General features: G+C 40.2%; 1 protein-coding gene across 7 annotated transcripts in view; it reads right to left on the bottom strand.

Moving 5' to 3' along the window:
* GANC (glucosidase alpha, neutral C) overlaps positions 1 to 20452 on the bottom strand; it is a 77327-nt gene that overhangs the window by 20885 nt on the left and 35990 nt on the right. For 6 of the 7 annotated variants that reach the window (XR_013825230.1, XM_079906815.1, XM_079906816.1 and 3 more), the window contains 8 exons: positions 14785 to 15020; positions 12102 to 12228; positions 11106 to 11185; positions 8743 to 8886; positions 7553 to 7649; positions 4279 to 4380; positions 2661 to 2904; positions 157 to 221 (listed from right to left, as the gene is read on the bottom strand). Coding sequence is in view for 6 of the 7 variants with exons in the window: in XM_079906815.1 (XP_079762941.1) it covers positions 157 to 221; positions 2661 to 2904; positions 4279 to 4380; positions 7553 to 7649; positions 8743 to 8886; positions 11106 to 11185; positions 12102 to 12228; positions 14785 to 15020 (1095 nt within the window). In the remaining variant the exon portion in view is untranslated. The remainder of the gene's footprint in view (positions 1 to 156; positions 222 to 2660; positions 2905 to 4278; positions 4381 to 7552; positions 7650 to 8742; positions 8887 to 11105; positions 11186 to 12101; positions 12229 to 14784; positions 15021 to 20452) is intronic. The other variant, XM_079906817.1, reaches the window with a different exon arrangement.

The raw sequence follows: 20452 nt of genomic DNA, 5'->3' as shown, positions 1-20452 counted from the left end.
TAATACACTAAAGATCTTGGTGATGGAATTTCTTTTATTTTTGTTTTTGGCTTTCTTGAGATTAGGGATTTTTTAGCGTTCTTACACTAGAAAATACAATAAGAAAAACATAATTAAAGTATTTATCATAACTATAATTAATCAAGAAATGCTCACCCAGCATGTATTCATCTTCCACACCGAAAGTCTCTACTTCATCAGGGAACTCTACCCACAGAGGCCTGGGGAAAGGAAAAAAGAAATTTCTTACTTCAATATCATTAGATTTTTATTATAATTCAGTCACTTAGATTTTCAGTTTTATAACTATTCAAAGGAAACTGGAAAAAGCCAAGACTCTTTTTGTATGATTCATGATTTTATGAGGGCTTCCCTGGTGGTGCAGTGGTTAAGAATCTGCCTGCCAATGCAAGGGACACAGGTTCGAGCCCTGGTCCAGGAAGATCCCACATGCCATGGAGCAACTAAGCCCGTGTGCCACAACTACCGAAGCCTGCGCGCCTAGAGCCCACGCTTTGCGACAAGAGAAGCCACCGTAATGAGAAGCCCGTGCACTGCAATGAAGAGTAGCCCCCGGGCTTCCCTGGTGGCGCAGTGGTTGAGAGTCCGCCTGCCAATGCAGGGGACACGGGTTCGTGCCCCGGTCTGGGAATATCCCACATGCCGCGGAGCAGCTGGGCCCGTGAGCCATGGCCGCTGAGCCTGCGCTCCGCAACGGGAAAGGCCACAACAGTGAGAGGCCCGCGTAATGCAAAAAAAAAAAAAAAAAAAAAGAGTAGCCCCCCGCTCGCCGCAACTAGCAAAAGCCCACATGCAACAACAAAGACCCAACACAGACAAAAATAATAAATTAAACAAATACATTTATAAAAAAAGATTTTATGAGCACTTGTGATTACTATGTATTTTTCTTATGTGAAAGAGCTATGTATTAGCTTAAATGGTTCAATGAAAGCTTGAGAATTCTGGTACCTGAAATTTCCCCTTCTTATTATTGAACACTAAATACTACTCTGACAGAATCGGAGCTTTGTCCAAGTCCAAATGCCTAACACGTTTGGTGTAAAACAACTTAAATGTTTGTAAAACTGAATTTTATAGTGTTGTAAAATCTGCCATTTTTTCATTCTGTCACTGCTTTTCATGAATCGTTAATCATTGCCTATTTAAATAAAAATAACTGGTTTTTCTTGTTCTCAAGCTGGCAACATTTTTGGAGGTTTCAGAAACTTGTGTGGGTTTTGAGTTTTGTTTCATTGTTATTGTACACAACTAACTAGGAGGCACGTGGGCTTATAAAAATCATAAAACTTTCAATATCTATGTATCTGGATATTAACCTAATGGTTCTAATATTATTTTCAATTTCATGAGGAAAAGATATTTTTTAATAAGAGAAACTTACTTTTAGTTTATTCACTAGCCTTTGTAATAATCTATTCCTTTTCTACTAAATATAGCAAAGCAGCGGTCTCTAAACCTGGTTGATGTCTAAAATCACCAGGGAAACTTCTAAAAAATATATATCCCTGGAACTTAACCAAGGGATTCCTAGTAGGTTGGTGGTATGGCCTTGGAATCTGTATTTCTCAAAAGCTCCTCGGATGATTCTGATCTGACCCAGGCTGAGGAACTGCTAATCTAGAGGTCTTGATGTATTTACTGTGTTTGTCTCTGTGTGTACCGTTCTCTAACCCAGAAAGTTGCTATTCACATCCTGTCTTCAAAATAGAATCAGAATATAACTCATACACTAGGAAAAGCCCTAAGGGTAAGATAGAGCTAAGCCTGGCAGAATAAGTTGTTCTTCATGAGAGGATGCTTGTGGGTGTTGGGATGAAAAAACAACTTTCCTCTACCTGTCTAGGTTCTTCTGGCTGGTCTAAGAATTAAATCGACGTGAGAGTATTTAACAGGAGAAAATCAAATTTAATTATGTACATATGAGGGGGTTCCATAAAAATATGATGCCTAAGGACAAGATCGGCAATTGAGGCTCATATAACACCTGAGAAAAGGAGAAGGGAGTGCGTTTGGGACTTCAAAGGGGAGGAAGGATATTCACTCGGAGATGGAAAAACAAATGTTTGGTAAACAAATGTTTGCTGGGCCATGCAGAGACAATGGGACACAGAGAGGACTTCGGTCCCCACGTTCCCCCTACCATGCTTAGCTCAAATTCCTTGTAGATATCTCTGATGATAATGCACTTCCTGGACCAGGTCCTTTAACTAAATTATTTTAGGCAGTTAAGGAGGAGGTTAAAAAGAAAGACTTCCTGAGCCTTTTGTTTCTTAAAAACAATCAGCCCCCAAGAATCCTCAAGCCAAAGAGACACATTTTGCGGTGGCAAGTTTTGTAGGGGAACTACATGGGTTAAATATTGGATGAATTCAGTTACAAAGTCACTTCCTTTTTCTTTTCTTTCTTTCTCCTACAGGTGTTAACACTTGAACCACCAAGTAGCAGGAGATCTAGTTTTTATCTTCTGTGACCTCCACTGCCTGACCCTGCTCACAGTTGGTGCTCAGTAAGCCGATTGGCACTTGGTTAAACACCTGGCTTTTCTTTTGCAATCACTGTAATCACTCCACTGCCAGTGGCTAAGGGGATCTTCTGGTAGAGATTGGTTGCTGGTGTGACTGGTGAAGCCTGTTTACCTCATGACGGGTTGGGAAGCCACGTGTGCAGAGTAGAACAGAGAATACCAGTAGGGCAGGAGGGTGTAGCGCTCTCTGATGGCTTCTTGGATGAGCCGGGTGTGCTCCTCCCCAAAGAGCCAGGGTTCCCGTCGCTTGGTGTTCTTGGTGGCATGGCCACGGAAGAAGGGTTGGTAGGCTCCAGCCTGGTACCACCGCACTAGCAGCTCTGCCTTTGGATTCCCGATGAAGCCGCCTACATCCGCTGATTAGTCAATTAAGAAAGGTTGAGTCAGACACCCAGACGTCTAACAGACGATGTACACAGGTAAGATAAGGGCTTGAAGACGGACAGGGCAAAGGCGCTGTATGCGCACTCAAAATGACAGCATAAAACTGTGGCCTCAAATTAGGGAGCACATACTAAAAAACTCAAGGCTGTTTGGGGATCTGACAGTACGCTCTTTGAATATATTTTTTTCCTGTCAAAAGGCTTTACTGTAAGATCAACATTTCTGTATGTCCTGAGCCCAGGTAACCCAGAAATTGCAAAATGTCTGCCTGATTCAATAAGTCTGTGTTTAGGGGTGGGGTGGTGGTTTAGCAATTGATTTTGTTTGAAATCAACAGCTGAAGCAAGATAAAAATTATAGAAAGAACTAAAGGGAAAGATATAATCAGAATTAGAGGTTTAGGGAGAAATTCGTGCTTATCCCTTAAGCAGGATACATATTCCTTGTATTGAATGTGGACCAATGCCATAAAAAACCACATCTATCAAAAAGTGATATTAAGGTGCTCCCAGGCCCACTGAAAACAAGGAGCAGCTGGACCTGTAGCCATGCTGAGCACCTTCCATACTGGGATCTCTCATCTGCAGGGAATTGTTAGGATTAGGGAAAGGCAGCCCATCAGAGAATCTTATTTTAATTAAATTTATCTTTTCCGAGAGAGAGAGAGAGAGAGAGAGAGAGAGAGAGAGAGAGAGAGTGTGTGTGTGTGTGTGTGTGTGTGTGTGTGTATTTAACAGTTAAAATGTGTCACAGGAGTTCTGTAAGGCTGATTTCTGATTTGCTAAATTCTTTGTAGTTCTCTCCATTTTTCTCACTTTCAGGTAGAAAAGGCATGTTTTAAGAAGAGAAATTCAGTTATCAAGAGTGTCTAAGGAGGGAGCAGTAAGAGAATGAGGGAAAGAAACACTCTGGCTCACTTTCTGATGACTTTCTTCATGTTCTCAGTTCAGACAGTACACACACAGCTCTGAAGCATCCCCTTCACTCTCCTCTCTAGTCTGCTCTCCTTCACTCTCCTCATTTTCTCTTTCCCATGTTTACCCCTGTTTCCCATCCAAGTACTAACCAGGCCCGACCCTGCTTAGCTTCTGAAATCAGAGGACATCGGGCACGTTCAGGGTGGTATGGTCATAGAGTATCCCTGTTGAAAACAGCTCACAAGAAGAGATTTGTGACCAGCTTTGATGAAAATACCCTCCCTTTATATGGCTGATTGATTTTGTTCTGCAGTGGAGGCTAACAGCATTGTAAAGCAACCACACTCCAATAAAAATTAATAATAATAATAAAAAGAAAACTCCCTCCCTTTGATTTTCTCTCACGTCAAGCTTGAGGATATCACTTACCTCCACAAAAAGAGATCCCAGTCACGCTGAGGGTGAGTAACATAGGGATAGAAATTTTCAGGTAACTCCACTTTGCTGTGTTGTCACCTGTCCACACAGCACCTTTGGTCATCAGTAAGAAGGTATTAAAAGAAAAAAAAATCACAAATCAGCCCAGGTACTCAATTTCATATTTAGATTCCTTATTTGTAATAGGCAAACCAACATAAAGGAAAACATTTCTTTCTTTTTATATATTCTGGATACAAGTCCTTTGACAGATATATATGTATATTGCAAATATCTTCTCTCAGTCTGTGGCTTGACTTTCATTTTCTTAACAATATCTTTGAAAGGGCATAAGTTTTTAATTTCGATGAAGTCCAGTTTATCTTTTTTTATTTTATGGTTCATGTTTTTTGTGTTCTAGCTAAGAAAGTCACAAAGTCACAGAGATTTTCTATATTTTCTTCTAGAAGCTTTTTGTTTGTCATAGCTTTTATAATTTAGGTCTATATTCCATTTTGAGTTACTTTGTGTCTATGGTGTAAGAGTCAAGGTTCTTCCCCCTCCCCCACATGGATACCCCATGTGCCAGCACGATTTATTGAAAAAACTCCTTTCTCCATTGAATTGCCTTAGCAACTTTGTTGCTAATTATCTGATCATATATGTGTGGGACCCTTTCTGGATTCTCTATCCTGTTCCATAAATCTATATGCCTATCCACCACACACCGCCCCTAACTCCACAAAATCCTCTATAAGAGGACTTAAGACGGTACAAGGGAGACATAATAGCAGCAATAACAATAGTTAACATTTACAGAGCCCTCACTGAGCCAGGTGTTACGTTGCTTTGCCTGTATTATCCCACTTAATCATTACAACAACTCTATCAGGTAAACATTGTTTAACTTTATTTTACAGTGAGGGAAATATGGCAAACAATGGATATGGTAGCATTTGAGCTCAGGCAGTCTGACTCTAAAGTCAGTGCTCTTGCGCACTGAATAGTTGATAAGAGCTTGTAAAAGTATATAACACTAAAGAGGATCATAAAAGGAAAAAAACTCTTACGTTACTAAGTCTAGATTACTCCTGAAACATTTTTGTCAATCTTTTACCAAAATACTTTTGGTAGCTATTTTTGCTTTAATATTCTGTATAAATTTTAGGCTGTCCTATGGGGAGCAAAGAAAAATATTTTCGAGGGACTTTTAAAATAGTATTCTCATAATTTCTCCTTGACTTCAGATGAGATATGTACATATCTGCATAATGATGTTGAAACCCACATGACATTCTTATCAAGAAACGAAGTTCATGTAAACGTTCAGATGTTTTCAGGTCTCATGTGGTTGTTCTGCTGAAAGCTCTCTCTGGCTATTGGTCTCAGCATAGAACTTGACACAGCAGTGTTCTCTGTAATGCCTCACTTGCTATGGTTTGGGGCAAATCGATAGCTTCACACAGAGTACTGAAGACTAGGCAGTGAGCCAATATTTAAGAGATCAAAGGTTACTTAGTATGCGTATCTTCTGTTATCTTCTTTGTAAATTGGAGTATAGTTGATTTACAATGTTGTGCTAATTTCTATTGCACAGCAAAGTGATCCAGTTATACATATATATACAGTTTTTAAAATTCTTTTCCATTGTGGTTTCTCTCAGGACATTGAGTATAGTTCCCTGTGCTACACAGCAGGACCCATTGTTTATCCATTCTCTATGTAATAGTTTGCATCTGCTAACCCCAAACTCCCAGTCCATCCCTCCCCCACCCCCGTTATCTTTTTTAAACTGCTGCTTATAAGTGTTTTCATTCAAAGACTTTACTTGTTATAGTGATTAAAAGGGATACTTGTAGAGAATTTGGAAAATAGAGATAAGTAAAAAGAAGAAAATTAAAATCACTCATAATCACCACAGTATTATAATTACTTAGATTACTACCTACATATATTTATTTTTTTAACAAAATCACGGTAATATATAAACATTTAGGCTTTCTGCTTTTTTTTTCTTTTATCATGATGTCACAAAAATTTTCTCATGCAATTAATGCTATATTAAATAGCCTTATGATAGTGTATCACACGGATATACCATAATTTAATAACTATTCCCATATTGTTGGATATTTGTATTTTCTTTAATTTTTATTTTAAGAACTAATGCTGAGTATCTCTATACTTGAATCTTTGCCTGATGATTATATTTTGGCATCTTTCAGAGTGCCATTGGGGCTGGTTTTCAGGGGTGGAGTAGGAGGCCTAATATTGTCTGTGGTACAATAAAGGCTGGATTCCTCAAACTAGGACCTAAGCTTCAGGTTATTTATGCAAGGCCAGGGGACTTAAAATAGCCTTCCTGCCACAGGGTGGTTAAGTTGAACTAGATCTACATTAGCTAGTAAACCGGATCCAGTTATAGATGACGCTGACCACAAGCAAAAGCTGGGTCTATTTTAAACCACATTGCTGAGTGGAACAGGTGGTTGAAGGAATGTGTTAAAGTATATTTTCTCTGGTCTTGATAAATAAAAGAGACAGGATCAGAGATGACCATCCCAGGACCTAGAGTCTGTCACACAGAGTGAAGTAAGTCAGAAAGAGAAAAACAAATATTGTACGCTAACACATATATATGGAATCTAAAAAAAAAAAAAAAAAAAAGGTTCTAAAGAACCTAGGGGCAGGACAGGAATAAAAATGCAGATGTAGAGAATGGACTTGAGGACACCGGGAGGGGGAAGGGTAAGCTAGGACGAAGTGAGAGAGTGGCATTCACATATATACACTACCAAATGTAAAATAGCTAGTGGGAAGCAGCCGCATAGCACAGGGAGATCAGCTCGGTGCTTTGTGACCACCTAGGGGGTGGGATAGGGAGGGTGGGAGGGAGACGCAAGAGGGAGGAGATATGGGGATGTATGTATATGTATAGCTGATTCACTTTGTTATACAGCAGCAACTAACACAACAACGTAAAGCAATTATACTCCAATAAAGATGTTAAAAAAAAAAGATGACCATCCCAGCAAACATATACTCTGAAGTCATTCTCCCAACAACTAAGTGTCCAGTTCTTTAGTGGGAAAAAAGTAACTAAACTTTATTAAAATTGGTTTACTCAGTCTCAAAGGACAAAATGCACACTTCAGAGCACATTGCTCTCTACAATCTAAGACCTGACCTACTGAAAAGGAAGGCATCAACACAGTAGCACCATCTGTCAAAAGAGACAGATTGCTAGCTTGTGTTTTTAAGTCTGATCATATGAACCAGTCCTTACCATATCTTTGTGATCCAGCAAAGAAAGAACGTGTAAGAACAAAGGGTCTCTCTTTCCCTTTAGATCGTTGGATCAGTCCTTCTGCAGTGGCCATTTGCTATAAAGTCAAAGGAGAAAAATTTCAAAGAGATGACTGGATTATGTCACTGTGCAGACATCCCCAATAAGCTATTTCACATGCAAAAAGTAAATAGTAGGTGGGAATGTGAAATGGAAAATATTAAAAATCTGCCCAATAATTTTCATGATGTAATGAAACTACTCTAAATTCCCCTATTAAAAGAGTGAAACAATTTATCTCATTAAAATAGCAATGAAATAATAGTATTTATTTGGTGCTTACTATTGTGAGGCATTTTTATAAGATTTTCTCTAGTAACCTACACAAAAACCTCTGAGACTGATTCAGAGAGGTTAAGTGACTGACCCTGGCCTACATAAGAAAATTCTCCAGCTATAAAGTATTGATAGTTTACAGTTATAGCAAGAGGCTGTGTAGAGAAGTACACAGATAGCATCTGAAAATCGTGCTATATGTAGCCAGCAGCTCCCGCTGGAAAACAGCAATTTGTGGGAGGCCCACAGGAACACCATTACATTTTGAAGATAACAAAGAACCAAGGATATAAATTAGGGCAAGTGACTGCCAAATTTTTTGGATGTGACTGGCAAGTGGAAAACAATTCTACCACCTTCTGTTGAGAAGGCTAAGTACTTAAGGAAGGCTTTCTACATTTAGAAGTATACATATTGAAATTGTGCATCTGTGTTCTAAATCTTACTCCCCTGGTATGAATATAAGACTTGCTGTATTTAGACGTTTGTGAAGTTTAAAAAAATCTGTTTTAATTGCCTTTGTTTACATATTTATACACAGCCTACTTCAATAAAAGGTTTGAGGTATTATCTAATGCCATGTACCAATGGCTCCTGTCAAGGAAGATGTTTCTATGTTATCATTAATCAACCAATATCTATAAATTAATCAAGTTCATTATAGATGGAAAAGATGCAAAGGGAGAAATAATGAGTCTTATACTGGCTACAACCTGATGAGACCCATTGTATCAACAGTTGTCAGAAAAGACACACAAAGAAATGAACTGTATAGCATGGTTGTTAAAGCAAATGACTTTCAGCCCAAAAGTCAGGGCACATGGATCCAGGTGGCTGCTTTTTAGATGTTTTACCTGATAAAGGCCATAGATGTTGTGAAGTTCTCGGTGCTCCCAGTTGCCATGATGAATGGCATTCTTCTGCATGGTTAGTTCTGGCCCTCTAAAGACAGAGGGCTCATTCATGTCGTTCCATATGTGGAGGATGTCAGTAGATCCCTAGGAAGTCAATCTTGGTCATGATAAAACTCCTACAGTGACAAGGTTAATATGATAGCCGTCCCTATTCCTCTTTCTTACTCCATTTAATTTATTATTTGTTATGTTTATTATCTATGCTCTGTCCCCTGCTAGGTTAAAAGTTCCACAGGGCAGGGAATTTTGTCTGTTTTGTTCATTGATAAATCCCGAACACCTAGAACAACCTAAATGGCAGAGGGTTCTCAATAAGTACTTGTTGAGTACTTATGAATGAAAGAGTGCTGTGCTGTACTCCCATGTGGCCCACAGGTCTGCTCTGAGACCCCCTGGAGAACCACTACAGGAAAGGTTGTGAATGTTCACAATTAGGCTCTACATCATCCATCATCTGCTACAACTCTTAACTATGGGCAATTATAGCTGTCCATGAAAAGATTCCCCCTTCCCTCGAACACTATGAAAGGTTTGACAGCTAGGATACCCGTTTGTTAGCAGGATCTATAGTGTGTGTTCTACACAGAATTGTTAGTTTTAGAGTGGGAAGGGGCTGTTGAGTCATGTAGTTAACATGGTGCTGCAATCCCTTTATAGAATCCCTGGTCTCTCAGCATTTGACTCAATAGCTACAATGACCGGGAGTCCCTCAGGCAGCTCATTACATTATCTTCTGAAAGTCTTGCTCCTTGTAACATCCTCTCACAGGGCCTAGCTTGCCTTCTGGGATACCACAGAATACATCTGCTGCCTCCCCGACATGGTAGCCTTTCAAATGACTGGAGGAGGCTTATATGTTTTCTTTTGACTCTTTACTTTGAATTATTTCTAATCATGTATACTTCTATGAACACGGCTATATGGGTTCCAAATATTTAACCACTTTGACTGTTCTTTTTAGCACCCTCTAAGGCAGGGGTTGGCAAACTTTTTCTGGAAGGACCAGACAGTAAATATTTTCAACTTTTCAGGCCATAAGTCCTCTTTTTCAATAACCCAACCCAGCTATAGTTATGTGCAAGCAGCCTAGACAACAGGGAAACAAATGAGCAAGGCCAGATTGGCCCACGTGTTCTTTACCCCTGCTCTAAGTTATTTTCTATATCCTAATACGGGATGCTCAGAAACTAGAGTTTAGTGGTTAAGAGCTGGGCTTGGGAGACAGACCTGAGTTCAAATCTTAGGTCCACCACTTACTAGATGGGTGAACTTAGCAGGTTTTTACACTTGTCCATGCCTTGATTTCCTCACCTGTGGGATTAGAGTTAATTACAATTCCAACTTAAAAGAGTTATTGTGAAGATGAAATGGTATAATGCACACAAAGTGAGTAGCATAGTGCTTGGCACACTGCACATACTCAGTTTATATCAGACATCATTATTCTCATCACCACCGCTGATTGAAAACGATTCTCTAGATGTGGCCTCTCCAGTTCTCTCTGTGATTCTTATAAGGTTTTAAGAATTATTATTGTACCTTACTTTTAATATCACGTTATACTTTGCAAGATACTTTCTCATATAACATTATCATCATCTTTAATAATATTATACAATACTATTTTATGTAAAAATTTATACAGTTTGAAAATATAATAAGTCTCTATTATTAAGTACTTTGATATATCATAGAGTCTATCATAATAGAAGTCAAAATCACAGCTTTTGTGCACTTGGTAATTCATATGGTACCACCAAGGTCTGTAATGTGGTTGGCATCCCCGTCTTTTTTTAAAGATTTATTTTATTACTTATTTATTTATTTTATTTCCTTTTGGCTGCCTCAGGTCTTAGTTGCGGCACATGGAAACTTTGTTGAGGCATGCGGGATCTTTTGTTGAGGCACGTTGGTGGCACAGGCTTCTCTCTAGTTGTGGCGTGTGGGTTTTCTCTCTCTAGTTGTGGCGCGCAGGCTCCAGGGGACGTGGCCTCTGTAGTTTGCGGCACACAGGCTCTCTTGTTGAGGCGCCCAAGCTCAGTAATTGTGGCGTGTGGACTTAGTTGCCCCATGGCATATGGGATCTTAGTTCCCTGACCAGGGATTGAACCCACGTCCCCTGCACTGTAAGGCGGATTCTTTACCACTGGACCACCAGGGAAGTCCCTGGCATCTCTGTCTTTTCATACAAGTATTATTTATCAAGAGCTCCTCAGTGAAGCAGAGTAGCTCTATTTAATCACTTCTTTTCCTTACTTTATCCTTCCAAGTAACTAGGAAAGAGCAAAAGAATAAAAACAAACCTGATAAACAGAGAAAGCAAAAAGACTGGAATACCACTCTCTGACTTTGGGACTGGTAAAATCCAGGTAAGAGGAGAGACCTGCAGAGGCAGAGGAGTAGACAGCCTGTTAGGAATGGTGCTCCTCATGGTAATATATTTGTAAAGAAGAATATCAGATGTGAAAGCTGGGTAATGAATGGGCACCTCACATCAAATGTGAAAGATAGCTGATACAGAGGCACGGTCTGGTGAGAAACGAATGAAGAAGGCAATGCTGGACTCCAGTGACAATCACTAGCTCTCTCAAGCTCAGCGGCCAGGGGAATGCCAATGAACAAGCATCAAGATGGAGCCTGTCCCTCACTGATGGCCTCAGACAGGCCCAGTAAGGATGGCAGATAGCCTGGAGTGACCTCTCTGTTCTTAAAGAGAGGAGAGACATGTTTATAAGTGGTATAGGGAGAAGAGGAATGCGTGTGGTTTCTCTACAGTGCATGGACTTGTGATAGAGTGCTATCATATGACAGAGTGGTGATTCCCTTTTGTCCTTGAGGAGTTTTTACCAAGGCTTTAAACTAATAATTTCTGAAATGAAGACTTCAGAGTTGTCAGGGGCAGCTGAGGTCACTCATGAAAGGCTGGGAAGTCAAAACTACGGGCTAACAGGGCAAAGAAGAATCACAGGGAGAGAGATTGCAGGATTCTTCTTCTTTCTTCCTCTTTCTCCTCCTCCCATTTTCTCATTCCCTGGCTTTTAATTTTTATTTGCTTAGGGAAATAGCAAGTCACTGGGGTTTGCTTGTTAATTTTTCATTCATTCATTGACTTATAAATGTATACAAAGAACACTGTACCAGATGTTAAATGAAAGATATAAAAGAAGATAATACTATCATCTTCAAGGAAAGGCACATAAATGTAGCATGTGACAACTACAAGAAATTAGAAAGATGGCCATGCAACCTTCATTAGTTGGGACTAAACAGTGGATAACAGGTGTATCAAATGATCTTACCAGGCCAGCATACACCTTCAAAGTCTCCCCCTTCATGATTCCTCACAAAGAAGCCCTGTTCTTTGGCCTTAGCATACACTAAGTAGTCGGGATCAATCTTGATGTGGGGGTCACTAATGACCACAAGCTGTTAGGACATAAAGGTTTAAAGATTTCATCAGTTTTATATGAGCCATATGTTCATTTACTTGTTTTCATCATAGTTTTGGCATTCAAATTTTACTCAAAACAACTACTATTACTGAAGTATTTCAGACACCAGTAAAATCCTATAAACTTTCATGGGCTTATGGGAATATAAATTGATATCAGAACCAGACCCATCCTTTTTCACAATTATTGCTGCCCCACCAATACATGTTCTTAAGATCACATTTATTAGGCTTCTATCTCTCTGTGGTGCTGGGTGCTTTACATAAAGGATTAAGCAGGCAAGGTCCCTGCTCCCTAGAAAGCCAGAGGCTAAGATAACACAAAAGAAAACATTAAAGAAAAGAAACTAGCATATTAAAAACAAAAAATAATCCCCAAACCTAAATATGGTACAGCCATATTTAGGCAGGAGGTTTGAGAAGAGCTGTGATCACAGCACTATTCTCCAGTATCTCTCCCTGCCCTTCTAATACCATCACTTCCACCTACTCGGGGGCCTCAAAACCACTTTATTTGGCTAGAATAACCTTCTAATAATCCTTCCTCATATCTATCCAAATCTATTCTACATACTAAAGTTTAATTCTCCATTGCTCAAAAACTTACAAAATTTTTTAATTGTGGTAAAATATGCATAACATAAAATTCACCATCTTAACCAATTTTAAGCATACAGTTCAACAGTGTCCAAAAGATTCACAATGTTGTACAATGTCTAGAACTCTTTTCATCTTGTAAAACTGAAACTCTATACCTATTAAAAACAACTTCCCGGGACTTCCCTGGTGGTCCAGTGGCTAAGACTCCGTGCTCCCAGTGCAGGGGGCCCGGGTTCAATCCCCGGTCAGGGAACTAGATCCCACATACCACAACTAAGAGTTCGCATGCCACGACTAAAGATCCCGCATGCTGCAACTAAAAGATCCCACGTGCAGCAACTAAAACCTGGTGCAGCCAACTGAATAAATAAATATTAAAAAATAATACTCAAAAACCCCCCCAAAAAACAGAAAAACAACTTCCCACTCCCTCCTCCCCACCAGCCTTTGGCTACCACCATTCTTCTTTCTGCCTCTATGATTTTGACTACTCTAAGTATTACAGATTAGTGAAATCATATAGTACTTGTCTTTTTTTTTTTTTTTTTTTTTTTTTTTTGCGGTACGCAGGCCTCTGTTGTGGCCTCTCCCGTTGCGGAGCACAGGCTCTGGAAGCGCAGGCTCAGCGCCCATGGCTCACGGGCCCAGCCGCTCCGCGGCATGTGGGACCTTCCCGGACCAGGGCACAAACCCGTGTCCCCTGCATCGGCAGGCAGACTCTCAACCACTGCGCCACCAGGGAAGCCCAGTATTTGTCTTTTTGTGACTGGATTATTTCACTTAGCATAATGCCCTTAAGGTTCATCCATGTTGCAGCATGTATCAGAAAGTCCTTCCTTTTAAAGGCTGTATAATTTTGCATTGTATATGTATACCATGTTTCCTTTATCCGTTCATCTGTCGATGGGCTCTTGGGCTGCTTCCATAATAAATGCCTGATAAATGGTAGGTGTTTATTAACTGGGAGATTAAGAAAACAGCATTGGCTCTGACCACCTGTGAAAGGCCTGGGGCTCAATGCAATGGGTTGAAAAGGCAACTTTAATCTCGGATCCATTTATGTGATACATATGGGGTTCCTCCCTTTTCCTCTCTTGTTTTTTTCTCCTTCACCCTTTTCATTATTGCTATCACTCCCCCCCCCCGCCCCGCATTACACACTTTCCAGTGTCTTCTCCCTGTCCTCATTTTCTATTTTAGTTCTTTCCTTGGCCATATGGACAGATGGAGTCCATCAGGGAAGCATGCAGGAAAAATGGTGTAATAAAGAAACTGACTCCATTTCTGAGCGACTGTTAAGAGTTTCAAGCCCCATCACTCCCCCTTAGCCTTCCACCCACATCCGTGTGTACTGACAGAGAAAGCCCTGATGCTCCCTTCTTTGATGCCAACAGGAAGTTCAAACCACACAAGCCCCGGTGCATGCACAGGAATCCTCACTCCAGTTCAACCCCCTAACCACCTTAAAACCTTAAAACCTGATCCTGTCTCCTTTCCCAGCTCTCTCAGGCCAATTTCAAAGGAGCTTGGGAGCTAGTCTGCTCCCCCAAGAACACCTCACTATGGGACTAATTAGCCTTTTCATACCCTCTTGGTGCCAGTGTGACATACTCAATCTTGACATCAAAATCAAATTTTGCATCATGGGGTGCATCCATCACAGCACTACAGGGTGGCCACAACGAATGGGACTGAATGCTAGGCCCCTTCATCCTTACGGGGACCTAGACCACTAAGGCAGGGATGGATGGCAGGGATGGCCACCTTCTCACCATTGCTTTTCTGTTATCACAGTTACAGTTACAATTGAAGGTACTATTTTCCTGGCCATTTTTTACCAGATGGTTCTCTTCCACTATTGTATCAAGGCAACTTTAAAAAATTTAAAAATGCTTTGTAATGAAAAGGTTCAGAGTGCTGGCTTATTTTACCTTACGTTTTTTGCTCCTGAGCAGCTCTTGCATCCTTTTGGGGTTTGGGAACCTTTTCTTGTCCCAGGTGAAGTACCTCTTGCCTTCAGTGTGCTCTATGTCCAGCCACATGACATCGTAAGGAATGTCATGTTCATCAAATCCTGCATCCACTGCCTTTACATCATGCTCATCTTCGTAGTTCCAGCGGCACTGATGGTACCCCAAGGAGAAGAGAGGGGGCATGGCTTGTGTGCCTAAAAGGGGGAGATGACAACTGAGCCAATTAGCACCACAATGATAATTATACAGTTGATAAATGTTTCCTGAATGTCTACAAGGTCTAAGCACTGAGCCTGGTACTTAGAATATCAAGAAGAAAGCAGAGTCCCTACCCTCAAGTGCTGTGGGACGGCAGAGGGGCTGATAAATTTTGGCTGCAGTGAAGTATGGAGTCTTGAAAGGCTTCACAGAGGTGGTAACACTTGGTTAGAACGTTGAAGAATAAGTAAGAGTATTCTCAGGCAGGGAGAATGAATAGATCATTGAGGCACAGGAAATAGAAAAGATACGGAGGCAGAGAAGGACATGATAAGCTTAGGGAAAAATAAATATTCCAGGGTGGTTACACTGTGAAGGAGGCCAGCAGAAGATGACACTGGAGAGGGTCAGTTTGTAAAGGACCCTGTAGTTCAGGCTAAGGACTCTAAATCTTCTTGTATAGGAAGTCATCAAAAGTTTGGCAAGATGTAACCTCAGCAGACTATGTTTTAGAAAAATTAGTTGGGAGCAGACTTGAAGGCAAAGAAACTGAAGGCAGGAAGAACTGTCAGGAAATTATCATCAAAACATTTACTGATAACATGGAGGACATCTGGTCAACCACTTGCATTTATCTCCTTCCCCTCTTAAAGTCCCACTAAAATCAGAATAAAGAAAAGAAAGAAAGAAAGAAAGAAAAGAATAAAACCACAAGAACAAAGAGAATGGGAGAGGAGTAATTTCAACAAAATTTGGAAGGCTGCAGGCAGGGGTGGTGTGGTAACTATTGAGCAAAACCAAGTAAGCTTTCACCATAGTGCTTATGAGGGGGATGACGACGAGAAGGGTTCATCCCTGCTCCCAGAACACTAGCGGACAGGAGAATTCCCCCCTCCACTTCAACATGAGAGTGTAAAACTCATCCAGGTACACAGAGCTTCCAGGCAGAACCTTATTCTTAAGTATGCATGGATAGCCAAGGATCATCCAACATTTGAGTAAAGCCTCCAAAATTAGACAGAGGGACTCACATAAAGAAATAGAGTAAAAGGATCTCTGAGAAAATAGGGGCAATACAAGGAATCAAAGTAAATATCAAAATGCTATCATTAGTACCTCTGGGAGATGAAAAAAAGTTGCACCCATAAAATAAGACTAGGGTAGCATAAAACAAGTATAAGATATTAGAAACAAGGAACAATCAGAGGATAAGAAAGAGTCTGCAGAAATTAGAAATATGAGCATAAATGGAAAGGCCTGGAAGATAAAATTGAGAAAATTGCTCAGGATTGGACAAAAAAGAGAAGATTATAAAATCTGTAGAGTAGAAAGAGAAAAAGGAGGTGAAGATATTTTCAGAGGAATAATAACTTTTCCAGAACTGAAGGATACAATTCTCAAGAACGAAAGAGTCTACATCTAATATGCAATTATTTTAAAAGGTCTATATCAAGGCATTTGGTTGTAAAATTTCAGAGTTTCAGAATATTAGAAATTTCAGACTATCAGAGATAAAGAGAAGATATGTCAGAGAGAAAAGATAGATCATATACAAAGGAACAGAGTTCAGAGTGATTTTGGAACAAGAAGATAGATTATAGAGAAATGCCTTCAAATTCTGAGATAAATAATTTTCAGTCCAGTTACCAAATTATCAAACAAGGGTGAAGGTAGGAAAAGAAGATGTTTTCATATCTGCAAAGATGCAAAAAGTAGACCTCTAATGCACTTTCGTAGGAAACTACCAGAAGATGCTTCGAACAATGAATAAAAACCAGGTTAAGGGCTTCCCTGGTGGTGCAGTGGTTGAGAGTCCGCCTGCCGATGCAGGGGACACGGGTTCGTGCCTCGGTCCAGGAGGATCCCAAATGCCGCGGAGCGGCTGGGCCCGTGAGCCATGGCCTCTGGGCCTGCGCGTCCAGAGCCTGTGCTCTGCAATGGGAGAGGCCACAGCAGTGAGAGGCCCACGTACCGCAAAAACAAACAAACAAACAAAAACACCAAGTTAATAAACCACGAAAAAGAAAAACATGGGCCCCAAGAAGGGAGAGATCTACCACCAGAAAACAGAAAACAGTAAGTCCTAGGGTGACAGCTGTGCGGGGAGCCTAGAGAAAAACAGTCCAGATAGAGATCTGGGGGTAAGTCTCCAGGGGAAAAAGTGGAATGGATAAAGCATCTGACACCCCTGAGCATTGGAAAAATGTAAACACTGAATGTTGATTAACCAAAAATTATGATATAACAATGTTGGGAGGAAGAGGTAAGAAGATATTATTGAACTAAATCCTCATTAGGAGTTAACAGATAATCTATAAATTTATAAATCAGATTTCTTTGACCATGGTGGCAGATCCACTGTTTTTGAAGCACTTTCCTGTAAACCAGACTATTCTCTCTAATAACAATGTTGAAAGGGGCTGTAGGGGGGCTTTGATGGTACTTATTCCTATATGGGTGTCTTCCCATATCCACAAATTCTCTGTTGTTCCTCTCATCAAAATTGGAATCAAATTCTTCCCTTGCAAATGGGCTAGACTCAGGAAATTTTAACAATGGAATGCAGCAGAAACGATGCTACATTACTTTGATTTTTAACAGTTTTATTGATATGTAACTCATATATCATACAATTTACCCATGTAAGGCATACAATTCAATGTGGGTTTTTTGTGGGGAGTGGAGCATATTACATGACCAATTTAAAAAAATTGTGGTAAAATATATGTAACATAAAATTTGCCATTTTAACCATTTTTAAGTGTACAATTCAGTGGCATTAGTTACATTCACAGTGTAGTACCAGCATCACCACTAGCTGTTTACAAAATTTTTATATCACTCCAAACAGGAATTCTGTTAACCACAAAGCAATAACTTTCTGTTACTCATCCCAACCTTCAGCCCCTACTAACTGCTAATCTTAACTTTTTGTCTCCATGAATTTACCTACTATAGGTACTTCATACAAGTGGAATCATGTTATATTTGTTCTTTTGTGTCTAGCTTATTTCATTTTGCATAATGCTTTCAAGGTTCATCCATGTTGTAGCATGTATCAGAACTTCATTCTTTGTTATGGCTGAATAGTATTCCATTTTCTGTATATACCACATTCTGTTTTTCTTTTTCTTTTTTTTTTTTTTTTTTTGCGGTACGTGGGCCTCTCACTGTTGTGGCCTCTCCCGCTGCGGAGCACAGGCTCCGGACGCGCAGGCCCAGTGGCCATGGCTCACAGGCCCAGCCGCTCTGCGGCATGTGGGATCCTCCTGGACCGGGGCACGAACCCGCATTCCCTGCATCAGCAGGCGGACCCCCAACCACTGTGCCACCAGGGAAGCCCTATCCATTCATTTTTGATGAGCACTTGGCTTGTTTCTACCTTTCGGCTATGGTGAATAATGCTGTAGCGATCATTGGCATACAAATATCTGTTCAAGTCCTTGTTAAGTTCCTTTGAGTATGTATCTAGGAGTGGAATTGTTGGCTATATTAGTTAGGGTTCTGCAGAGAAACAGAATCAATAGGATGTGTATATATGTGTGTATGTATTTGTATATATACAGAGAAAGAAAATGATTGATTGATTTTAAGGAACTGGTTCATGTGATTGTGGGGACTGGCAACTCTGAATTCTGCAGGCAGGCCTGGAGACCCAGGGAAGAGTTGAAGTTGTAGCTTGAGTATGAAGACAGTCTGGAGACAGATTCCTGTTTCTTTAGAGCATACCTCAGTCCTTTTCTCTAAGGTTTTCAGCTGATTGTATGAAGCCCACTCATGTTACGGAAACTAACCTGCTTTACTCATAGTCTACTGATTTAACTGTTAATCTCATCTAAAAAATAACTTCACAGTGGTATCTAGACTAATGTTTAACCAAATATCTGGGCACCATGACTTAGGCAAGTTGACACAAAATCAATCATCATGCTGGGTCATATGGTAGTTCTATGTTTAGCGTTTTGAGGAACTGCCAAACTGTTTCCACACCAGCTGAACCATTTCACGTTCCCACCAGTAATGTATGAGTTTCCAACTTCTCTACATCCTCACCAACACTTATTATTTCCCCTCTTTTTTTGATTTAGTCATCCTACTGGGTAGGAAGCAGTATCTCATTGTGGTTTTAATTTACATTTTCCTAATACCTAGTGCTGTTGAGCATCTTTTCATGTTCTTGTTAATCCATTTGTACATCTTTGGAGAAATGTCTATTTTAGCCCTTTTCTCATCTTAGAGTTAGATTGTTCCTTTTTATTGTCGAGTTATAAGAGTTCTTTATGTATTCTGGATACTAGACCCTTATCTTATGTATGACTTGCAAATACTTTCTCCCATTCTATAGGTTGCCTTTTCACTTTTGTGGTAATGTCCTTTGATGCACAAAAGTTTTTAGGTTTTTTTTTTTTTTTTTTTTGCGGTACGCAGGCCTCTCACTGTTGTGGCCTCTCCTGTTGCGGAGCACAGGCTCCGGATGCGCAGGCTCAGCGGCCATGGCTCACGGGCCCAGCCGCTCCGCGGCTTGTGGGATCTTCCCGGACCGGGGCACAAACCCGCATCCCCTGCATCGGCAGGCGGACTCTCAACCACTGCGCCACCAGGGAAGCCCAGTTTTTAGTTTTAAATAAGTCCAACTTGTCTAATTTTTTTTTTCTGTTGCTCATGATTTTGGTGTCATAGCTAAGAATCTGTTGCCAATCCAAGGTCATGAAGATTTATCCCTGTTTTCTTCTAAGAGTTTTATGACTTTAGCTCTTATATATATGTCATTGATCAATTTTGAGTTAATTTTTTGTATATGGTGTGAGATAGGGGTCCAACTTCATTCTTTTGCATGTGGATATCCAGTTGTCCCAGTGCCATGTGGTTAAGAGACAATTCTTTCTCCATTGAATGGTCTTGAACATTTATTGAAAATCAATTGGCCAGAGATGCATGGGTTTATTTCTAGACTCTCAATTCTATTCCATTGGCTTATATGTCTATCCTTATGCCAGTACCACACTGTTTGGATTACTTTAACTTTGTAGTAAGTTTTGAAATCGGGAAGTATGAGTCCTCCAACATTTTTTTTTCAGGACTTTTGGGCCATTCAGGGCCCTTTGAAATTCAGTATGATTTTAAAGATCAGCTCTTCCATTTCTTAAAAAAAGGCCATTGGAATTTTGGCAGGGATTGTAGTAAATCTGTAGATTGCGTCCAATAGTATTGCTTGCTTAACAATACTAAATCTTTCAATACACAAACATGGGATTTCTTCCCATTTATCTAGGCCTTCTTTAATTCAGGAATTTTTTGTAGTTTTCAGCATATGAGTCTTTCACATCCTTGGTTAAATTTATTCCTGGGTATTTTATTCTTTTGGATGTTATTGTAAGTGGAGTTGTTTTCTCAATTTCTTTTTTAGATTGTTCATTGCTGGTGTATA

This window comes from Stenella coeruleoalba (assembly GCF_951394435.1).
Source record: "Stenella coeruleoalba genome assembly, chromosome: 2".
In the NCBI taxonomy this organism is placed as follows: domain Eukaryota; kingdom Metazoa; phylum Chordata; class Mammalia; order Artiodactyla; family Delphinidae; genus Stenella; species Stenella coeruleoalba.
This window is presented reverse-complemented; position numbering and strand designations above follow the sequence as displayed.